Source organism: Urocitellus parryii, chromosome 11, assembly GCF_045843805.1.
Source record: "Urocitellus parryii isolate mUroPar1 chromosome 11, mUroPar1.hap1, whole genome shotgun sequence".
In the NCBI taxonomy this organism is placed as follows: domain Eukaryota; kingdom Metazoa; phylum Chordata; class Mammalia; order Rodentia; family Sciuridae; genus Urocitellus; species Urocitellus parryii.
In genome coordinates, this window is record NC_135541.1 from 14,837,525 (window position 1) to 14,859,779 (window position 22,255).

General features: G+C 55.5%; 1 protein-coding gene across 1 annotated transcript in view; it reads right to left on the reverse strand.

The window, feature by feature from the left end:
* Positions 1-2,347: 2,347 nt before the first annotated feature.
* Positions 2,348-22,255, reverse strand: part of Stpg1 (sperm tail PG-rich repeat containing 1) — a 38,312-nt gene continuing 18,404 nt past the window's right edge. The window contains exons 6-11 of the mRNA XM_026403620.2: positions 19,727-19,897; positions 15,060-15,225; positions 11,428-11,593; positions 4,313-4,503; positions 2,991-3,071; positions 2,348-2,560 (exon numbers count right to left, since the gene is read on the reverse strand). Coding sequence (XP_026259405.2) covers positions 2,995-3,071; positions 4,313-4,503; positions 11,428-11,593; positions 15,060-15,225; positions 19,727-19,897 — 771 coding nt within the window. The 3' untranslated portion in view covers positions 2,348-2,560; positions 2,991-2,994. The remainder of the gene's footprint in view (positions 2,561-2,990; positions 3,072-4,312; positions 4,504-11,427; positions 11,594-15,059; positions 15,226-19,726; positions 19,898-22,255) is intronic.

The window sequence follows — 22,255 nt, forward strand, 5'->3', positions numbered from 1 at the left end:
CTGCAGTACATCCAGGGTTACTCTGCCCCGCCCAGGCCTCACTAGTGCTATGACATCACTCCAGAGGTCAGAGAAAAGTGAAGTGTGAAGGTTAAATGACAGGAGGGCCGATGGGTGTGGTGGCACCCACCCGTAGTCCCAGCTGAAGCAGGAGGGTGGCGAATTGAGGCCAGCCTGGCAACATGGCCCCATCTCAAAAAAAAAAAAAAAAAAGAGCAACCACCTGAATGTTGAGCAGTAACACAGGCTGCAGGCACACAGTAGGTGCTCAGCTTTCCTTCTTCTGAGCTTCCTACCCAGCTCCCCTCCCAGAGCCACTTGGGAACTGGAAGGTGCTGCCTCTCAATCTTGATCACCTGCTGGAATCACCTTGACACTTTTGCTGGCCCTCTTTTCTCCACCCTCTTCTCCCCCGCCCCCCACTGCCCAGACCCCACCCTGGAGTAATTAAATGAGCTAGTGACCCTGGGTGGGGTCAGATGTCACTTTGTGAGTTCCCCAGGTGACCACAGCATGCCATCAAGAACCTCGGATGGAGAATCACTGCTCTAAAGGGCGCCACTCCACAGGCCTTGGAGCCCCCGCAGCCCCTGGGTCTGCCCACACTTCCGCGCAGCAGGAATCACCAAGGTCAACAGCACGGGGCTCCCCCAGCAGCTTGCTGGGAATGCAGAATCTCAGGCCTCACCCCAGACGTACCAAACCTGCATTTTAACAAGATCTCCAAGTGATTTGTGCGCACACTGAAATTTGGGAAATACTTTACTGTTAGTGTATCCTGACACTCGCTAGGTACACTGCAGTCACACTCAGAACTTCAGTGAAGACACCAATGATGGACCAAGTCAGAACTCCGAGGGCTGCAACCTGCGCATGCTCTCAGCACGGCCCCTATAATGGCTCCTTCCTTTTCTTTTTTTGCCGGGGGCAATGAAAATTGAACTCATGGGTGCTCTACCAGTGAACTATATTCCCAGCCCTTTTATATTTTGAGACAGGGTCTTGCTAAATTGCTGAGGGTCTTGCTAAGTTGACCAAGCTGGCTTTGAACTTGTGATCCTCCTGCCTGAGTCTCCCAAGTCACTGGGATGACAGGTGTGTGCCACCACGTCCAGCAACAGCTCCCTCTTGAGGTGAGCCTGGTGTCCAGCTGTGGGTAGGAAACCTCAGGGGATGCAGCTGTGAACAGGAGGAGGAGGAGGAGGATCAAGACAGCACCTTGGGCTTAGGGCCTCAGGGCAGTATGTCAGCCATAGAATGCGGGTTCTGATTGGCCGGCCAGCCCTGCTGTTCTCTCCTCAGGTCTCTTTCCTGGCCCACTTGGAGGGAGTCACTGGAGAGACAGTTCAATTGGCAGAGTGCTCTGAAGGGTGAAGAGGGCTTTGTGGTTTTCCTATACGATATCACCAGCCCCAAACCCAGCAAATAGCAGCCAGTCACCTGCTAAGCCACAAAGGGTAACCAAGGTCAGAGGAAGCTGAAAATCAAGGCCTCAGGATCTGGCCCCAGAGTCAAGAGCCTGGGTCAAACAAAGGATGACTTTGTGTGTCAGCTTTGAAGAATCTTACAGAACTTCTAGCATAAATGTGGACAATCAATGACCCCCAAAAGAGTTTCCTTTAACTCAAATAATTATTTCAAATTGGAATATAGTTGTCCATATCTCATGTTAAAAGATTTACTATAGTAAAGAGTTCCTGGGCTTGCTGGGCATGATGACCCACACCTATAATTCCAGCACTTTGGAGGCTGAGGCAGGAGGACTGCAAGTTTGAGGCCAGCCTGGGCAACTTAATGAAACCCTGTCTCAAAATAAAAATCTAAAAGGTCTGGGGTTGTAGCTCAGTAGTGAAGCACTTGTGGGCTCAATCCCCTATACTAAAAAAAAAAAAAAAAAAAAAAAAAAAGGATTTCCCTGAATTTAGTAGAAAATCTTCAGCTCTAGCACCACTTTGCTGGAGCCGAGTGGTGTTGGGTGCCTCGTGAGACGGCGGCAATCTCGCGGCAGTCCCCCTGCCCACCTGACCTGTGGCACTCGATGCATGGTCTGCTCAGCCTCTGAAAGTGTCAGAACTTGGAGCCCCTGAGTCCCACCCCAGCTCTTCCCCTGGAGAAGCTGAGCCCTGGGAAGTGCAGAGGGAAGCACAAGGTGATTCTGTCTTTAAACCCCAACCTCCTTGCTCTTCCCACAACCCTGAGGGCTGCCTCTCAGTCACTCCAAGGCCACGGGGCCCTTGCAGGAGTCTGAAGTTCACCAAAAGGCCGGCTTTAGTGAGAAGCAAGAATTCCGTTTAATTGAAAGTGTTATTCCCTCCATTCCCTCCCTCTTCTTCACCCACCCCCAAAGGGAGAGCCCATCAGCAGCCAGTTCTAACAGGAAGGCCCAGGGTGCAGCATTCACGGGAAAACAGGGTCAGCAGTGAGAGGCCAGGACCTGTGGGGTCAGGGCTGGGGCTGGGGGAGGTGCAAGAGAGACTCCACGCAAGGCTGTGAACCACCAGGCAGCTCTCCAGGGGGGTGAAGAAGAAAAGGGCCCTGGTGGCCAGCTTCCAGATTCTTCCTGAAGGTGCAACATGAAGCCTTAGCTGAGTCGAGGGCCCAGCCAGCACCTTCCTGTCTGTCACAGGTGTCTCCAGATGGGACCATGCTGGGGCACACTCCACCCCCAACCCCTGCTCCACGGACAGCTGGGGGCTGCTGTCAGGTGGACCGTCTCCTCCCTGGAGGCCCTGCTTCAGGAGGTGAGTGGCCAGGGCCAGCCTGCGGAGTGCCTGGGGAAGAGCCTGGGGCTCCATCTACCCCCTGCTGGGGACACTGCTGGAGCTGGGGGGGGGCAGGCAAGGGTGATGGCAGCCCCTTGCAGTAGCACTGGGCCAGAGTGGCAGGTCATCAGCTGTCACATGCAACACAGGTCCCTCCTGGTGAATATCCTGGGGAGGGCCGGGCCGGGCTGGGGCTGGGGCTCTCACTGAACCTGCGCAGCGCGCTACCTCACTACATCACCGGGATCCATTTGTGGTCCTCGTTGTAGAGGAACGACTGCTTTCCCGGGAATTCCGGCTTGTAGGTGGCTGAGGGGAGAAAGAGACGGCATGAGAGGGAGAGGCTGGCCCCTGGGTCCTCTGGCCTCCCGCCTCAGGCTGGAAAGGCCCAGGGACCCCTGTGTCTCATGGTGGAGGAGACAGAGAGGGAGGAAGGGAATGGCCTCCTGTCACCTGGCTCTTAACTGGCCAAAGCTGGACTTGAACTTGGCTTGGGGAACTGTTTCTCCTGTTTACATTTTTGTCTGGTGTCTGTCTTGCGGTGCTGGGGTCGAACCCCGGGCTTGTGCAGGCTGGGCCAGGGTGGGAGCCTCTTTAACACTCGCCTAACTTTGCCTTTCTCCCACGTCACCTGCCACCCAGTCACACCTGTTGGTCCCTGTTGCCACGAGTTCTGGCCGTTGTCAGAGAGTGGTGACAGCTAAGGGATCTAAGGGAGCTACAGCTCGGTGAGGAAGCACAGGTCACCATCAGAACGAGGCCCTCGGGACCTCAGCTCCCAAGGGATCCCACTTGTGAGGGAGGGTCACTGTCGGATGGGGAGCCTCTGTAGGATGGGGGTGGGGCTGGCTGCAGAGCAGTTCACTGAACGGTCCCTGGTCGCCATGCGCAAGGTGTCCGGGCCTCTGTCCCGCCACAGAGGCCCTGTGTGTAGCTCGCTCTGCGGGTGTCCCTGCCTGTGAAATGCCTTGGCCAGACTGGACCAGTGGCTTAATTGTTTCTTTCTTGCGGTTCTTGGCCCTGAACCAGGGGTGTTGTCACACTGAGCCACATCCCCAATCCTCTGTTTTTATTTTTAGACACTAAGTTGCCCAGGCTGGCCTTGAATTGTGATCCTCCTGCCTCAGCCTCCCGAGTAGCTGGGATTACAGGCGTGCACCACCCCCCCCGGCATGGCGTGTGGATATATAGGAATAAGAACTTTTCCGATAATCTGACAAAAGCCATGGCCTCTCGACACGGAAGATAATGTCTGCAGGGAATTCAGAGTCACTGGCTACCTCGTGCCTGTCTTTGACCTCTCGAACCTTCCCAGTCCTTGGTTATAAATCCCTGACCTGGATCACCTCCAAGAGCCCTTCCACCTTAAAAAAACAAAATCTTTGTATACTCTTGAAAACATGAGCTGAAGACTCCTAAATCTCCCAAATCTCCTCTTGCTTTATAACCTGTTCAGCAAACAGCCCATAAATCAGTGGCGTTCAATGGCCTCGAGGACCAACAATCCCAGAGGAGCTGGCGATTACAATCCCTCAGAACAGGGCTCTGACCTGGGCCGGGCAGGCCTTGCTGGGACGGTCCCGCTGTCCACCGGCTGGTGTTGGACACAAAAGACGCGCTAGAGATGAAGTGCTTGGGGGGCCCCTCGTAGTCCACGATCTCGTACTGCCCAGGGCCTGGCAGAGACGGCTTCAGGGGCAGAGGCAAAGGCTGAGCAGAGAAGTTCAGCGTCGAGTTTTTCCTTTGGAAAAGACAAATGGGAAGGTCAGTCGAGGGGTCTGCTGGGGAAGTGCCGACCGTCAGAACAGCCAGAGCCCCACCGCACCAGGGCACTGCAAGGTACGGGAGAGCTGGCAGAGCCTGGCCCCCGGACCTCAGTTTCTTCATCTACATGAGGGTGATCGTAGCAGTACCCACCTGGGAGGCTCTTGCCAGGGTTAAATGAGATGATGCAGCTCAAACATGGCAGCAGGCAGAACAGGGCCTGGCCTAGAGCTGAGCGCTCGGAACGCCCTGGCACAGCTCTGGTTACTGCGCCAAGCAGGAAGGGCAGGGGCGACTGATCGGCAGTGCCTGTTGGAGCTCTGTGGAGAGTTGTAAGGGTGGGCTCCACGGGAAGAGTGTCGGTGGTCTACCTGCGCTGCCTGCCGTCCCGCGTCCCAGGGGTGTGTTATCCCAGGACTAACAGGCACCTAGAGACGCCCCGAGATTCCAGAGGTTCAGGCTCCAGAATTCTGCTGGATCTCTTCCTGGAAAGGCAAGATCCAGGCCTGGAGAGACACTGGGGAGGGGGGGGATCCAGAGCGCCCTCGTGACCCAGCTGACTCCGGCCCTGTTTTCTGTCTTCTGCCTCCTCGGGGAGGGGGACTCGCCTTCTCCCTCTGGCCTGGAGACACCACAGAAAGCTGGTCCCGGGCGGAGTCCAAACCCCTGCACTCACTCCTTTCTCCGTCTGTAAACTGAGGGAGTTGGGCAGGGTGACCTGTCGTCCCTTCCAGTTGTGACCCTTCGCCAGGCCTCCACTTGCAGCTCTCCTGGTGGCCAGGGGCCCTGGGGGTGTCAGGAAGCGCTGCCTCCTCCTGCCTGTCCCCAGACCTTCTCCCAAGGTCTCTCACCAAAGTGGAGCGAGGGCTCTTGGGGCGTGGGGTGGCCCGGGAGCCTCCCCCTCCTCCAAGCAGGGGGACGACTAGGGGTTCCTGGGTCCTGGCATTCTGTTGCCACCACCTTTTTAAACCCACGGAGACAAAGGGACCTAGAGATGTCCACTCCATCTTCTTATTTTGTTAAATAAGTTGGTGTCTAGAGAGAGAAAGTCGCATATTTAAGGTCACCGAGCACATGGGTGGGATGCTGGCGTGAAGTCACCGGGGCCGAGGGGATGGAGTTCCAGGGTTGAACAGACCTGGGTCTGAGTTCCGGTCATGCCACCAACTGGCTGTGAGACTTTGGACAAGTCCCTGAGCTCTTTGAACCTCAGCATCAGTGTCCTTAGCCAGGAGCAACAACGCCGGCTCTTTATAGAAGTGTTACGATGAAGAGAGGAAAGGCATGTGAAGCACCAGCGCGTAGTAGGTGCTCAGTCAGAGTAGCCGGGTCATGGTCCTGCAGCACCGCGGAGAAGCAGCTTCAGGAGAGAGAGGTTTGGGCCTCACTCAGAGCCACCCGGAGGCAGGGGGCATCCGCACTGCTGCGGGGGCCGAGGAAAGCTGCCCTAACCCAGCCCGGGGCTCACGTCTTGCGATGGGGGACAGCTGACCTGGACACTTATGTTTAGAACCAAGATGTCCCCCACAGGAACAGGAGGAGCGCTGCCTCCCTTCGCTCCCACCCCAGTCTGCACAGAACTGGGCCCAGGGTGTGGCCGACTCCTGTCCCCTTATAAACAGACGCTGCCTTCTGCCTGGCCTGGCCGTGGCTCCCTCTTTGCAGCACCCCAGAAATTTGGTGAGTGGGTGACTGGCCTCTGAGAGGCAGGCTTGAGTCCTGGAATGACAGCCAGGAGGAGCTGGCCATGCACGAACCTGTACCCACCTCGGAGGCTGTCGGTCAGGGCTGCCCCAAGCCCAGGAGGCCACCCTGTGCTTTGAGAAGACCACGAGGCGTCTGCTCTGCTGCGCAGGGTGGCCCGCAAGAGGCCTCGGCAGCTGAGCCACAACCCTGGTGGCCAGGGCGAGCCCGAGAGGTCTTCCTCTCTCTGTCGTAGGCCAGGGGTGGCCCAGCACCCTCAGCCCGATGCTGGGGGTCTTCAGGGGCACCAGCCATGTGTGTGACTCCATCCACACGGCTCTGGGCTAAGGCCCAGGCCTGAATGTCCTCGAGGGCTGGACAGTCCCCTGAGAGTTCGATCATGGCTCCTGACAGCTAAGGCAGGACAGCTGTGCGCTCACACAGAAGGTTCCCTCCCCACTCGCCAGCGGTGTGTCCTCAGGGAAGTCCCCTGGCCTCCCAAGCCTCAGTTTCTTCGTCTGTGAAATGGCGGCAGTGATACCTGACGCCCAGCGGGGTGGGACTGACCACTGCTTTCCTCGGGTTACTTTTGACACGAGTTAGGACAGAGTTTAAAACTCTGTGTGGGGGGGTAGGAACCCGGAAGCCCACCCTGGAAGGGTGGCAGGTGCCCTGCCAGGGAAGCAGGGGACCTTCAGGTGGGAAGGACGGGGAGGACACGCCAGCAGCAGCACAGCAGGGCACCAGCGGGGAGGGCACGCAGCCCCAGGGCACAGGGAGGGGGTTGGGGACACCAGGAGAGGAAGGCTGGGCCCTTCCACCGCCTTCCACCCTGCATGCACCCACGAGCCTGCCTGGTTCGCTTGTTTCCTCCCCAAACCGACCCCAGCAGAAGTTCCAGGGAAAGCTCCGTGGCCTCTGGAGCCAGCCTGACTTCCACCCCAACACTCCCCTCGCACACACTGCTCGGCAGTCCCTGCCCCGCCCAGGGGCCCCCTCTGCCAGGAGCACCCGTCTGCCCTGCTGGCTGGGATTCAGGCTTCCACCCTCCCTGACTGGCAGCCCTGGACAGTCCCCTCCGACCTCCACAAGGAGGTGGAGGACCCAGACGTGAGTCCCAGCTCCAGCCCACAGCACAGCTGCACATCCCCGAGGGCGCAGGCACCCCCTGTCCCCTAGGAGAGGAAGGAGGTTGACGGGGGCTGCCGCTCGAGCTCCTGGGCCGGGGTATCTGGGCCCAGCACACCTGCTGCTCTTCCTTCCTTTGTCCCCAATCTGTTAGGTTTCCAAGCCTTCTACCTGCCCCACTCCGGAAGGGGACGGTGTCTGATTCAGCTGTGGGACCCTCAGGGAGGACACTCGCTGAGCCTCAGAGGAACGCAGAGGACTGAGGCAGCAAAGAAGCCAGACCCCTGAGCCCCACCCAAGACTAAGCCTCCGCCAGGGGCGTCCTGTGTGGCGGTGGGGCTGGACATGCAGACCGGACCCAGGGCACCGACACAACTCTGTCGTCAGGGGCTTTATGAGCGTCCCCTTGAGAGCAGAGCTACCTGCTCTCACCCCACGGAAAGGAAGCAGCTTTCAAAGGCTCTTGTTGGCCCCCAACAGGATGAAATGTGTTGGCAGCTTCCAGCTGAGCTGCTTGCAAATCGCCCAGAATAATGAAGGGCTTGGAGGACCCGGCAGGTCACTGCCTCCGAGACCCTTGGGACACTCCCAGGCACAGAGTCACTCTGCCTCAGGGGTTCCCAGGGCTGGGAGGGGTGAAGGGGCAATTTTTCTCAACATTAAAGGGCAGCGATTTGCCCCTGGGGTGGAATGCGGTATCTGTTCACCAGGCAGCGGGTGACAGATGACAGTGGCTTGGGAAGAAGCCTCCCATATCTAATTGGAAATCCAGAGGTTCTTCAGGGGGGTGCAATGTAATTACCCAAATTGGAGCGGGGCCAGCGGGCCTGATTCTTTGGCTCTGGCTGTGACACCGCAGCGTGTCTGTGCAAAACCAGGGGCTTAGAGACTCCAGGAAGCAGCTCCAGGTTAGAAGGCCGTCCCTGGGCGCCACCTCCACAGGCAGGTGGGCCTTGAAGCTGCACCAGGAGGAGCCGTTTTGATCTCCAAAGCCCTTACCCTGACCCGCCCCACTCCCCTGAGTCACCCAGGACCTAGAGAAGGGACACCTTGGCTGGCACCAGAAGCTGATAAATCCTCTTAGCCTTGAGTCAGCAAGTGGCACAGCGACGCCCCGGGACGCGCTCTCCAGCCGAAGAGCCCAGGAGGGCTGGCACAACACACCGCTGGCCCTGGCACGGCATCGGCCCTACAGGGGCTACCCCAGGAACACAGGTGGGTGCGAGGACCTGCTCGCAGACTGGGCCAACCCGAGCTCAGCGGCCACGTCCTCTCATCCTGGCAACACGTCACCAGGGTTCTTCCCCAGTTCACTTCGATGAGTCACAGTGCTCTTACCCCAACTCCCAGAGATGAAGGACCCGGAGCTCCCAGGAGCTAAGTGACCTGCCTGTCCCCGTCCCCGGGGCTGGAGAGTGGGGATGGTGGGAGGCCCCAGGCCCTGACCTCAGAGCTGGCACTAACCCCCTGCCCTGCTGCCACAAGGTCTCCCTGGCAGACACACTGAATGGGGACCTCGGAGCGCTTCAGTCTTTCTCCTGCTCCCTGGGCTCTGCTCTTGGGGGTCACACGGGATGAGCTCCTCAGGGGGACGTCCACCCTCCTCACGTCCCCGCACCCTGGAGAAAGCGGAGCCCCGAGCTGCGTTTGTGAGCTGTGACCCCAAGGATGGGGACCCTGGAGGTCCACAGGTGACCAGGCTGCTGTGGACAAAGTCTGAACAAAAGCCGCAGGTGTCTGGGGAGGAAGCAGTGCCCAGGCTGACCCCCCGCCATGGGGCCCAGGCTCCTGTTCCCCTGCCCTCCAGGACACAGCGGGAAATGGTGGCACTCGACAGGTGGGAGGCTTGGACAGTCCTTCAGCCTTCAACCTTTCCTTCCTATTCCACTGTCTCCTTCATGGCTCAGCGTAAACAGATGGACACTCTTCTAGAATGGTCCAAGGCCTATCCATTTTGTCTTCTTGTTTTTAAGTAAAACTGTAGATTCTCACCTCCGTCCTTTCTTGTCAACTTATAAGCAGACATTTTGGGCCTCTCCTCTGTGGTCCAGGCTGGCCTCAGTTCACAGCCCCCTTCTGTGCTCCCCTGAGTGACATGGCCAACAAAGCTGAGTCCCAAAGCGTCAGATGTGAGCAGGTCCCCTCTTCACTTGTGGAGAAGGGAGGCCCGGGGACATGGTGTCTGCACAAGGGACCAGCGCCCAGGGCTTCCCCACTGGACGAACCCGATCCTCCATTCACGAAGCATCACAGAAAGCCAGTGAGCGCCCGACACCCCAGACACACAGGGCCACCCATGGCCCCACTGGTGCCCCATGGGGGGTATGGCTACATGACCTGGGGTCCCACGAGAGCCAGCAGGTGACGCTGCTCCTCTGCCTTACACTGGGGTTGTTCCTGGGAGGACCTGGCTGACGTGGCATCCTGTTCGCCTGAGCACCCACAGACCTACGGAGCCCGCTGAGTGACAGGCGGAAATGCCACCAGATGGGAACGATGAGAATGACTTCAAATTGCTGCTCCAGACCTGAGCAAAATCCAACCAACCAGGTAAAAGGGCTAAACACGAAAGGTTCTCTGCTCTCCTGTCTCCTGCGGCCATTTTCCTGGAAGAAGCTTCCAGATTTGTGTTGGGGCTTGAGCTGCCATTTCAAATCCCAGCTGTTCCTGATGACCTCTGTGTCCCTGGGGTGTGGAGCAGTGCCAGCTGCAACAGGAGTGACGGCTGACTATCTCAGGGAGACGGGGCGCTTCCTCATTGGCACACCCCAGGTGACCGAGGGCAGAGGCGAGTTCCCCTGTGTCCACCGAGAGGGAGTCGCAGCTGTTTCCAGCTCCTGCTCCCGTAGGCCTTGCAGAAGCCCGAGGAGACGGACTCTCGTCTGCACTGAAGCCTGAGGCTCACTCTCAACCACTCTGTTGACCTGCAGAGCAGGGGACAGCTGGCACGTGAAGGTGACCCAAGCCAGCCTGCAGCAGGAAGTCTCTGACATTTGGAGGGGCCTGCTTCTGGAGACTGGGAAGGGGGGCCGAGCTGCAGACCCCAGGAACCGCAGGGCAGGAGGGACTCACCTCGTCGCCGCCCTCTGAGGCCGAGGCCCTTCTCCAGATGCTGTTTGAAGTGGCAGGTTCGGGACCTGCTCCTCTCCCTAATCCCTGTCCCCTCGTCCCAGGCTGACCGTCAGGGGATACTCGGTAGTGCCAGCCCCTGAGTGACCTAGGCTTCTGACCCACTGTGACTGTGGCCTCCAGCACCCGCCTGACCTCTCTGGAGAGACCCAAGTGGCTACACCCGCCCAGGGGCCAGCCCTGCTTGGAGGAGCGGCAGAGGGAGGGCTTAGGGGGTGACTGACCTTCTGCAAATGGTTCTAGAAGCTCTACCACCATCTAAGTATCTGAGGAACATAACACTGACTGTGTGAGGTATTGAACGTGAAGGTGCGACGTCTCCTCTGCTTTTCAAGCCTGTGCTAATATCAACTCACCATTTACCCCTAGATGCCTAACATACATTTTTAATTCTGAAAGCAGCTCCACAGGCTGGAGTCACCCCACTGTGCAGGTAGGAGGGCATGGAGGCTCACAGAGGTCGGCATATGGCCCAAGGTCCCACAGCCCCAAACAGCAGAGCTGAGGTTCAGATTCTGCAGGTTTGACCAAAAGCTCAGAGAGCCTCCTGCTCCTCCCATGTCCTGCCGCTCCATGGAGACTTTACACTGCAGAAACAGAACCCTGTCCACAGCGGATGGCACACGATGTGGGGAATGTGGGAAGATCTGCACAGTCCTGAGCCTGGGGCACCTCACGGGAGCTAAAGTCTTGCATCTTCTATGAAGTAAGAATATTTATTCCTACGACAGGGTTATCATGATAACTGGGTGAGATTCTAAGTTCCTGGCACAGAGCAGTTGCTCAATAGATATTCTGCATTGGGCAAGCAGGAACTGAACACCTACTGTGTGTGTCTGCAAGAGTCCCTGGTACTGAATCCTGCTCAGTAGTGACATCTCTCCCCTTTCTGCCCACATTAGGATACTGCCCCCAAACCACCTTGCAAAACGAAACTAGCAAAAGAATAATCCGGACTCACGGAACATGGGTCTTCTTTGGAACCCTGGTGAGATCGTTTGGGTTGTAGTAACCAGGCCCTGGGCCCGTTGACGTCAGTTTTAATCCACGATCGGTTTTTGATTTAAAGCAAGACATTAACGACTTTGGTGACTGCTTCACAAGGGATTCGTTGACATCATACTGTCCTGAACAGAAAGAAATTTTAAAACAGCATAAGGAACTCTTCTCAAATAAGTAAAAATTCGTGTCTCCCACCTAGGGATACATTTAAGGGCTATAAGGCCATATCACCCCACGACGGTCAAACGCGGGGGCTGCCTGGAACAGCTAAGAGTAATACTGTCTAGTGACACTAGAGAACTGGCCCTGGCCATCACACGCTGGGCTCACCCAGTCCTCACTGCCCTGCAGGGTGGGCATGGTCCCCTCCATTCTGACACAATGACTCAAAGACACTAAATAACTTGCCAGAGGACTTAGGACCTCTAGCCAGGGGACTTAGATCAAGCCTAGCAGGCTGCTCTACAGAGTAAGAATAACAGATCTCACCAGGCCCAGTGGTGCATGCCGGTGATCCCAGCAGCTCAGGAGGCTGAGGCAGGAGGATCGCGAGTTCAAAGACAGCCTCAGCAACTTAGCAAGGCCCTAAGAAACTTAGTGAGACCCTGTCTCTAAATATAAAAAAAAAGGGCTGGGGGTGTGGCTCAGTGGTTAGGCACCCCCTCAGTGGTTCAATCCCTGATACCTAGATAAATACTTCAGTGGTTGCTTTGTAGATATTACACAGTAACAGGACTTACTGAACCCTATTATGGAGAGAAAAGTCCACCTGCCTCAAAAGCCCGGGCTTCCCCACCACGCCCATCTCAAGACACTGTGAGAGAATCCAATTTATTTGGGCACAAGACTTTAGAGAAGAGGATGGCCTGAGCTGGGGGCAGGGCAGCGGCTGCATCTCCTCAGCTGCCAGGAGCCCTGCAAAGGGCAAGGGGCTGGGCGCCATCCGCACTCGCTGGCCAAGGCCCGGTCGCTCAGAAGTTAAGGAATTACCTGGTGGAACGGAAAAGCTCCAGTCCGAGGAGGTAGCCAGCAACAGCCGCTACCTCATGAGAAAGTGTGAGTAAATCAACAGCCTGAATGTCTGGGCTGGGGCGAACGGGTCAAGGGCCCGGCTGAGGGGACAGCAGCCCTGACAGCGTGAATAAAACTCTCCTAACGCCACACGGACACGCTGGTCAACAGGCCCACTGTCCGCACCGGGCCACAGCATCTACGCACACACGGCACATCTCAGTGAAAATGGGCAGAATCCAGAAAAGTGGAGTGGGGCACAGCCGTGGTTGGCAGGAGGGTGGGAGAGTGGCCTCCAGTTCTCCGGGCACTGTGAATCTGATCTCGATCCTTTTAAATAAAATTTACATTTCCTTTGCAAAAGCACTGGAATAGTAGGGTGAGCATTAGCCAGGTGTGATTGAACCCATCATCTCCAAGGAGGAAAAGCAGGTGCCCCAGTGAAGCAAGAGGACAAATTACCCTGCAGGGCACTTTGGTCACAAACATCAAAAACCTTAAATATTTTACATACCTTTTGACTTAGCAATTCCACTTTAAGCTCTTTGTATAAGGAAGTAATCTTGATTGTACACAAGCGATTAGTACAAGGATGGCCACTGCCATTTGATGCAGATTAGCAATCAATTTTAAGCCACCTGGATTTCTAACAAGAGGGCATTTGTGCCTTCATTGAGGGTCCCATCATACTATGGAACACTATGCAGCCAGGAAGAAGGGTGTCTTGAAAGGATTTTTTTAAAAATCTGGGATTGAACACAGGAGTGCCTTACCACTGAGCTACATCTCCAGCGCTTTTAATTTTTCTTATTTTGAGAAAAGATCTTGAGGCTGACCTTGAATTTGCCATTCTCCTGCCTCAGCCTCCCAAGTTGATGAGATTTATAGGCATGTGCCCCTGTGAGGGCTTCTTGGAAGGATTTTTACCACATGAAACATATACTTAATATGTTATATGCTGAAATTTTAAAAAGGTGAATGTCAGCAACATTTTTAATATTGGTACATTCCTCTCATATTTCTGTTTTTATCTCTCACACATGCACGCACACAGGCACGCACGTACACACACACACACACACACATGCACAAACAAAAAATCTTAAAGCAATATTAAACTGTGGAAAATAATGAAAAATCAAAAAGCAAAAAAATAAAAGGTAGAGAGAGCCACCTGCCAGGAAGGCGGGGGCGGCGTGTGATCTGAATGTGGCCTGTGAAGCTGAAGGGGCCTGGGTTTACACCAGCTGCGGGGCCCTGGGCCAGTCCCCTGTGTCCTGGGCATCGTTTTCCCCTGTCAAATGGAGATGGAGCAGAAGCAGCCCACGAGTGTGCACCAACACAAGCTCCTGGGTCTGGAGCACTTGGTGTAACAAGGAGTGCAAAGCCCCCAGCTCCCGGGGGTGCCCAGCAGGTGCTAGAACCACCCCCCCCCCCGCCAGCTCTGTGTTCTAAAGGTCTGAGGGCCCTTGGGACCCTCCTGGAAGGAAGGAAGGAAGGAAGCCCACATCCCGGGGCCACCGGCAGGGACTCTGGCTAAGCCCCGGGAGCACCAGCTCTGGTCCTCTGTGGAAACAGCAAGGTGGGGCTGTGCCCACGGTGAGGTGACGCAAGGCGGGAGCTTCACCAGGCTGAGCCTCCTAATTAGCGCTGGATTGTTCCTGGCTGCAGACTGATCTCAGCTTTAATCTGGGTTTGGTGGAATCCGACCTGCCTGCAATCTTCCCCACACCCTCCTGCGACGGGCCATGCCTCCCCGCTCCCCTCGGAGCTCTGGGGCTCCAGGGTCTTCAGGAGCCCCCTGGGCTGGCCTAGGGCGCTGGAGGCCCCAGACCACAGGGGCTCTGTGCCCCCCTCAGCCCCAGCAGGGGTGGCTTCAGGCAGGCTCTGTCCTAGTCCTGAATCTGGGTGTTCCAGAAGGCACCGCGGAATAGCGGGGAGGTGGGGTTCTCACTAAGGTCCTCTAAGGTCCTCTGGGCTTTGCCTGCTGTTTGCTGGCCGGTGACACCGCGTGTCACGCCACCTGTCTGAGCCTCCATTCCCTCACCCCAAGACAGGGCTCAATGCACCTGTGACAGGTGAGGGCCTGCGACAGGTAGGGCCTGCGACAGGGGGTGCTGCACCGGAAACCCAGCAAGGAGCTGGCTCTCAGCCCAGGAGCCGTCACCCGTGCTCCCACTGCTCCGTGACAACATGGCCTCCAGGCTCAGGAGGAAAGGCACCTCAAGGCTGTCAAAGGACCAGGACGTGCCATCTTTCCTTCTGTGTCCCCGCCTCCGTGCCCTGGATGCACCCGGGTGGGTGGATCTGCACCCAGCTGAAGGAGAAGCCACTTCCCCGCTTGGCTGCCCAAAGCCCACGACCTGCCATGGAAGGGGACGTCAGGACAGCCGCTGGGGACGGGGGTGGCGCTTCCAGAGCCAGTGTGGTCCTCCTGGAGGGGACGCTGGTCTCCCCCACCCCTTCCGTGATTCATTTAGCACCGGATCCTGCCGCCCCCCGCCTCCCCTCCCCCACTCCTTCCACAGTCACTCCCCTGCGGCTGACCCTCAGCCAGGCCAGAGCAAGGCCGCAGCCTACCTGGGGGAGGTCCTGTGACAGTGGCCGTGAAGGAGTCTCTCCCGGTCTTGGACAGGAACCCAGCTCGGGCCGAGACATTGTTCTTTAGCTTGCAGCAAGAGATGGAGGCCTGCAGGGAACGGCAGCGTGTCCGAGGCCTGCCTTCTCCGCGCCTCTGCCCTCTTGCCTGCACAGTGGCAAACTTGATTACAAAATAGACCTGACAGAGGCTGAAAAGGTCCCTCTGGGCCTTTACTGGTATCCCAGCCCCAGTGCTCTAGGTCTGACCCCAGCCTGTGTGGCCCTGTGCAAGCTGCTCAACCTCTCTGAACCTGACCTTTCTCATCTGTAAAAGGGAACAGATGATCCCTGCTCTACTTGCCTCAGAGCATCATCAGGGGAGGGGGACAGTCAACAGGAATCATCCAGAGGAAAGTTTTTTAAGATGTGGTGCTAGTCCGGCACACCTGTGCTCCCAGCAGCTCGGGAGGCTGAGGCAGCAGGATCCTGAGTTCAAAGCCAGCCTCAGCAACTTAGTGAGGCCCTAAGGAGCTCAGTGAGACCCTGTCTCTAAATAAAATTTTAAAAAGGGAGCGGGGCTGAGGATGTGGCTCAATGGTTCAGCATCCCTGGGTTCAATCCCCATTACCAAAAAAAAAAAAAAAAAGTATAGTGCTACACATACAAACCCTTTTCATTTCATTTTCTGCTATTTTTAATGTTTTCAGGACACTTAGTGCTTCCCATCCCCACCCTGATCCCTGGCTGCATTCCTCACTGTCCAAACAGTCCCTCTCTTAAATGTAGCATGTGGGGTGCACGGAGGATCGTCGGGTTCCGATTGTGATCACGCTGGCAAGCACTCCCTGCCCTGACTTTTCTGGACCGACCAGACATTAAGAATTTTGTCTGATGCCCACAATAGACATTTGGAAGCATCCAATGTGTTCAGAACTCTCCAAACAAGAGAAAAAGCAATCTAAGATCATTCTTCTGTTACCAATGAATCATAAATATTTTAAATGCCAGTTTGCAGTCGGTCTCCTGAATTCATTAGATAACAGACGCAATAAAAACCGTATCGTGAGCCCTGGGAATATTTGCTGAATGTGTGCAACCATTTGCTGGGGCGGATGGTCTGATTTTTCTAGATACTCCTCTGTCATAAATATGTTTCTCGAGAAATGCAGATGGCGTTGCGATTTGGAGTTGGCCAAGGTGCAGGAATTTAGCTTTTCCCAGGGTCCTGGTGGCGAGGCCACATGCAGAGAGGGCAAACAAAGAGACCAGATGGGCAGGCTAATGAGTGGAGGAAAGAGGACCAGGTCGCCAGGGCGGAGGGAATGACAGGGCACCTGGGGAGGAGAAGTGGGGGTCCCTCCCGGCCGGGCTGAGCCGTGGCTAACAGGATTACTCTTCTGCTGGGCCACCTGACTCCCCCATTGTTCTCCTGGCCAGAAAAAAAGCTTCCTGCAAACAAAACAGCGGCTTCAGTTTTTTTCTTCACCCAGACAGAAAGCCACCAAAGGGGGAACATTCTTTACACCCTGTCGCAGGGCGATTTCCCCATGCGACTAGGAAAACACTCAGCAGGTTTAGGGAGAATGGCGCTGAGCATTGCCCCGGCCAGAATCCACAACGTGGAGAAGCCCAGGACGCAGCCACAAGGGAGAGGAGGAGATTACAGCTAGTGGTGGCCTGGGGCCGTGGAATTGTAAGGGTCCCCCAGAGTGCTGGAACACGGTTCGTGATGTGCACGTGTTATTTTAGAGTCCTGTTAAATTAACGATGAACAAAAGCCTGTGCCCGAGATGCATCTGTTGGGAGAAAGAAGAAATTCTGACTTGGGAAGTGGCCGCTTCTAGGTGGACATTGTGCAGGGCTGGGGTTTCCCCTTGGATGTCATGGAGAGGTGCAGCTGGGCCCCGGGGAGCAGGCAGACAGGGAGACACCGGACCCTCAGCCACAAGCAGAGCACTGCCACACCAGTCCTGGCTGCTTGTCTCCCAGGTCACCTGGTCCCCTCGGATGGCAGAGGCACAGTGTCCACACCTTCATTACAGCTTTCTTGGACACACCTTGTCCTCGCCCTGTTAGTTTAACAGTCTCCTTGCTGGTATCCAGGACCTACCCAGAACCACACCAGTCACTGGCCGTGAGCAGCTGGAGGAGCGCAGGTCCCGTCAACCCACACAGGCTAAAAACTGACCCGCTTTCTCCCTTCTCCTGACTCACAGTACAAGAGCCTTTGACTTTCGTGTAGTTCCTTGTGGGCTAAGTTCTTGGCTGTCCCGGACCTTGGCACATGCTGTTCCCTCAGCTCTGGCCTCCCTTCAGTTCCTGGGCCTCAGCCTTTGAGCCATCTCTGACCAAGTCTGAAGGAATGCTACGCCAACCCTTCCGCCCCTCATGAACTCTCTCAGGCTGCACGTCTGTCTCTCTCAAGACCGGCCACACCTGGAGTACCTTGGCCATTTACTGGCTCTTATCTGAGTTCCCTGCTGGAGTCTAAGCAGTGTCACCAGCCTGGCACAGTGTGGCCCAGGATTCGTGCAGAGAGGCCTGGCAGGGCCACAACAGCGTGACCCTGATTATTTCCAGCTTCCCCTCGCGCCCACTGACGTGAAAACGACACCTTTGAGCAACTCCCTTCCCCGCGCTGAGCCTCCGCTTCCTCTTTAAGATGGGGATGACTTATTTCATGGACTCTGTGGGTCTTAAATATGATAAATACAAAACTCTCTGATCAGCACTCAGTCCATGAAAAGCACACCACCACCCTCACTCACCTCCACCACCCTCACCTCCACCACCCTCACCTCCACCATCCTCACCTCTGCCATCCTCACCTCCACCATCCTCACCTCCACCACCCTCACCTCTGCCACCATCCTCACCTCCACCATCCTCACCTCTGCCACCATCCTCACCTCCACCATCCTCACCTCTACCATCCTCACCTCCACCATCCTCACCTCCACCACCCTCACCTCTGCCACCAGCCTCACTCCGGGTTACCCAGGGGAAGACCTACAGCAGAAGCTGCCCAGGACAGCAGCTGCTGACCACATGTGACCACTGCCCTGGAAATGTGGCTAGTTGAACTTGAGATGTGCGCCAAGTATAAAACACACGCTGGACTGTATTTATTTGTGGCACTGGGGGTTGAACCCAGGGGCACTTTACCACTGAGCCACATCGTCGGCCCTTTTTTATTTAGAGATAGGGTCTCACTCAGTTGTTTAGGGCCTCCCTAAGGTGCTGAGGCTGGCCTGGAACTCGGGATCCTCCTGCCTCAGCCTCCCTAGTCCCTGGAATTACAGGTTTGTGCCACCATGCCCAGCTCATACACTGGATTTTCAAGACTTGGTGTAAGAAAAGAATCTTCCTTAAATACCTAATTAATAATTTATATATTGATTAGAAGTTGAAACAATAATGTTTCGGATATGCTGTGTTAAGTAAAACACATGATGAACGTTATTTTCTCCTGTTCCTTCTATCTCAGTGTGGCTACTGGGAGATCTTAAATGACCTAGCTGGTCTCCATGGCATTTCTGCTGGTCATGCTGGCCTAGAAGGTACCTGTATTGCTTTGAGCACATCATTATTGACGGAATCAGTCACAGAAGATGGGCAGGATCTTTGTAGTCAGAAAATGCATATAAGTTATAAATATCACAATCGAAAATGAACTAATCTTAGACCAAAATAGTTTGAAATGTGGCACAATAAATACCATTAACACTCCGTGCGATGCCCAGCCCACACGGGGCACAGTGCTCTCACATTCGTTGTCTCTTTGGTTCCTGGTACTAACCCTGTAGGGCAAGTCTAATTAGTGCCACCCTAGATGGCAGCTCTGGGGGCAGAAGGACCTGCCTAAGGCCAGCCCACCCATCTCCATGCACCATGCGGTCCTTGGGGGCCAGGTGCTTTGCTAGACACCCAGCATGGCTATCTCATTTCATATTTGTGTTAACACTATGAGGTGGACACATACACCCATTTAAAAAAAAAATTTCTCGTTGTCTATGGACTGCAGGGCTCTGTCTGCTGATTTTCATGTGGTGCAGAGGACTGAACCTCAGACGTGCTGTGCCAGTGCTCCACCACTGAGCTCCAGCCCAGCCTGACACAGACACCCATTTTATAGATCATTCGACTGAGTCCTGAAAAGTTAAAGGACCTGCCCAGAGCCACCTAGAGACGGGCAAAGCCAAGGTGTGGACCCAACCTTCCTGAATGCACTGTGCCTGTGGTCCATGCTGCCTGGCATTGTCAACATGGACACAGCTGGTGGAGCACAGTGTCAACAAAACAAAACAGTCTTCTGAAATGGAAAGACAGGGGTTCACATTCCCTACAAGACTCTGAACAGTAAACGTACTGTCTGCAGGGAGAGTGCTAAGGGACGTACCCATCGCTACAGGTGAGGAAACTGTCCCTGAAAAGTCAGTTGACAGACAGGGAGGATTGCAGTCAGTGTCCCTGGGGGCAGAGGTCTCCCTGAGCTCCATCCTGACCCGCTGCCGCTCAGGCTTCTCTAGCTGCAGGAACCCCTCCGGTCCCCAACAGCTGCTGAGTGACTGGCCAGCTGCACCGCATGCCATCCCCCGAGCCCACCCTCCCCTCTTGAGCCGACCATGCGTCCACACGCCCTCAGCAGACACGTGCGACGTTCTTACGTTGTAGTGGTTGGGTGCAGGGGTTTCGGATTTGAGAACTTTCATGAAGCTTGGCAACTGGAACATGCTAGAACAGGAATTACTGAAGTCTTTCTTCGAAATAAAATCTGATGGGATAGTGTACGCATTCGCCGCAGGATATTTAGAAACGATGGTGCCCAAGCGGACGCTCTGTGAGGAAGAAGCCAAAGGAATCAGCGTTGTCACATCATCTGTGGCCCTGAAGGACAGATCAAAGGGATGGTGCCCCGTCCTGGATCTAAAATCACCTTCTAAAGGGAGACCATGGGGTAACGATGATCCATCGACCCCAGGCTTTGAGGATCTGCCCTGGGAAAATGCAAGTTTGGACCTGTTCTCCATCTGTAAATTAACCCCAATTATTCATCATCTGTTTGGGACTTGGCAAAAATAATTTTGCCATAAATGCATTTCCACCCAATCCTGTTAAGGTTGACTCATGGGTGGTTGGGTAATCTATATGATGGGAAGTTTTAGAACTGATTCTCGAGTCTTCAAGGTAGCGGAGGCCAGCCTCCACCCATGCCCCCCCCCCAATCACTGCCTTTCCTAGAACCCTTTAATATTCCTGCTGTTTCAACCCACCCAGGGCCGTTCCTTTCATGGAGACATGATAAACTATTTTCAGTTGAAAAACAAACAGAATCAATGTTTGTCAAATGAACAGGGACAAAAGCCACAGAAACTCAGCGATAACATCGCTTTGCCCCGGCACAGCATGGCATTGGAGTCTGATAAAACATTTCCCATAATTTTATGGTTAAAAGCTTGAGAACACTGCCCCGGGTTTCCCCCAGGTGGACAGGGGTCAATAAACACGAACACAGAAGTGGGGGGAGCTCCATCTCGGCCCACCCCACTCTGTGCTCAGTGGTGACGGTGCCCAGGCCTGGTCTAGGGACCACCCGAGGTGGCAGTGTCCTCAGCCAGGGCCTAGTCTGGTTCGAGGCCAGCTCTGCCTCCTTCTGATCCAAGAACGTGTTGAAGTTCAGGCCCCATAGCCTGGTCTATCCTTTGCATTTGGCCAATTGTTTACCAAGGACCTTGCACTGAGGAGTGAATCCCAAGATCACCCCCACTTTACGGGTGAGGAAACTGGACTTCTGCTCGCTAAGCGGTGGGACCGACAGTCTTAGCCAGGCGGCCGACCTGCACCGATCCCCCATCCCAAAAGGAGTAGGTGAAGAGGCATGGTCCCTGACTAACTGCAAATTGATTCCATCGTAGAATCTTTTTGGCTAAAAAGACATTAGTTTTCCATTTTGGGGAAAAAATTATTCTAAAAAATCCCCAGTAGAGGCAAAGTTTCCAAGGTGTTGTCACGGGATTAGCCTCGGAGCACAGCGTAGAGTGACTTGCTCGCCCACCCTCCACAGCCCTGGTTCACCTGCGGGGCTGCGGTCTCCCACCTGGCCACACACTGGCATTGGGAACCTCTCTCCAGCACACACTACCTCCTCCGGTGTCACTCCTGCCGGCACACAGAGAAAGGCCCCCTGTGTCCTTTGCCTTCCTAGCCAGTCCTGTGAGAAATTCTGGAACAAAGACTTGGAATCTATTAATGGGGCACTTGATACCCTGTGAACACAGAGATGACAGGTCTTCTCGAAAGGCGGGCTGTCGCCGTTCCAGGTGACCAGGAAGTTTCTAAAATTTATAGACCCGGAGGTTTGGGTCAGCCTCACCCACAAGTCACACTCCTCCTGGCCTCGGCCCTCTTCCTCTGGTGAGGGCTACTCTGATTCCCTCAGAGCCTTGGGATCTGGAAGTGGAGAAGGTGCTCAATGTGAGGGTCACTGCAAGAGGGGTGGACAGATGGCATTGTCCCTGGGCCGATGCGGGGACACCTGACAGATGGCATCAACACCTGGGGCCTCTGCCCAAGGATGCAGGAACTTAAGTGTTTGGAAACATGAACACAAAGTCCCTCCACCGCCCAAGGGAGGACAACTCGGTGTCTGCCTTCAACAGAAGGGAGCCCCCCAAGGGTTTGGTGCTGAGCTTGGAAAGGCCTGAGTACATTCCATCATCTCAGAGCTACCCGCGGGCCCCTCTCCCCCAGATGGCCTGGCCTTGTCATCTGGAGGTTAGTCCTACAGGATGCTGTTCTCCAATTCAGTCCCCGTCTTGGCACCCAGGAAGAAGTGCAGAGCTCCTCCCTGTGCAGAGGTTCTGGGAGAGAACACCTAGGTGTTGCCGGAAGTCCTGTTCGTGACTCAGGTGGCAACAATCATAACATTTAGCCTGTTCACGATGCTTTGCAGTTTCAAAGAGCCTTTCACTCATGCAATCTGCCCAGCGCCTCCAGGGAGGCTCCGCTTTTATGAGACAACTAGGGCACAAAGGGTGACGTGCTGGAGGTCACATCGCGCTCCACCACTGAGTCGGGATCAGTTCTTAAGTCCCCTCTCTGTGCCAGGGCATTGTAAGGTGGCACTTCTTTTGCCAATTGCTTTTGAGCCTTTTTCCTGGGGTGGGGACAGAAAAAATAGGTAGGGGCCTTCTGTA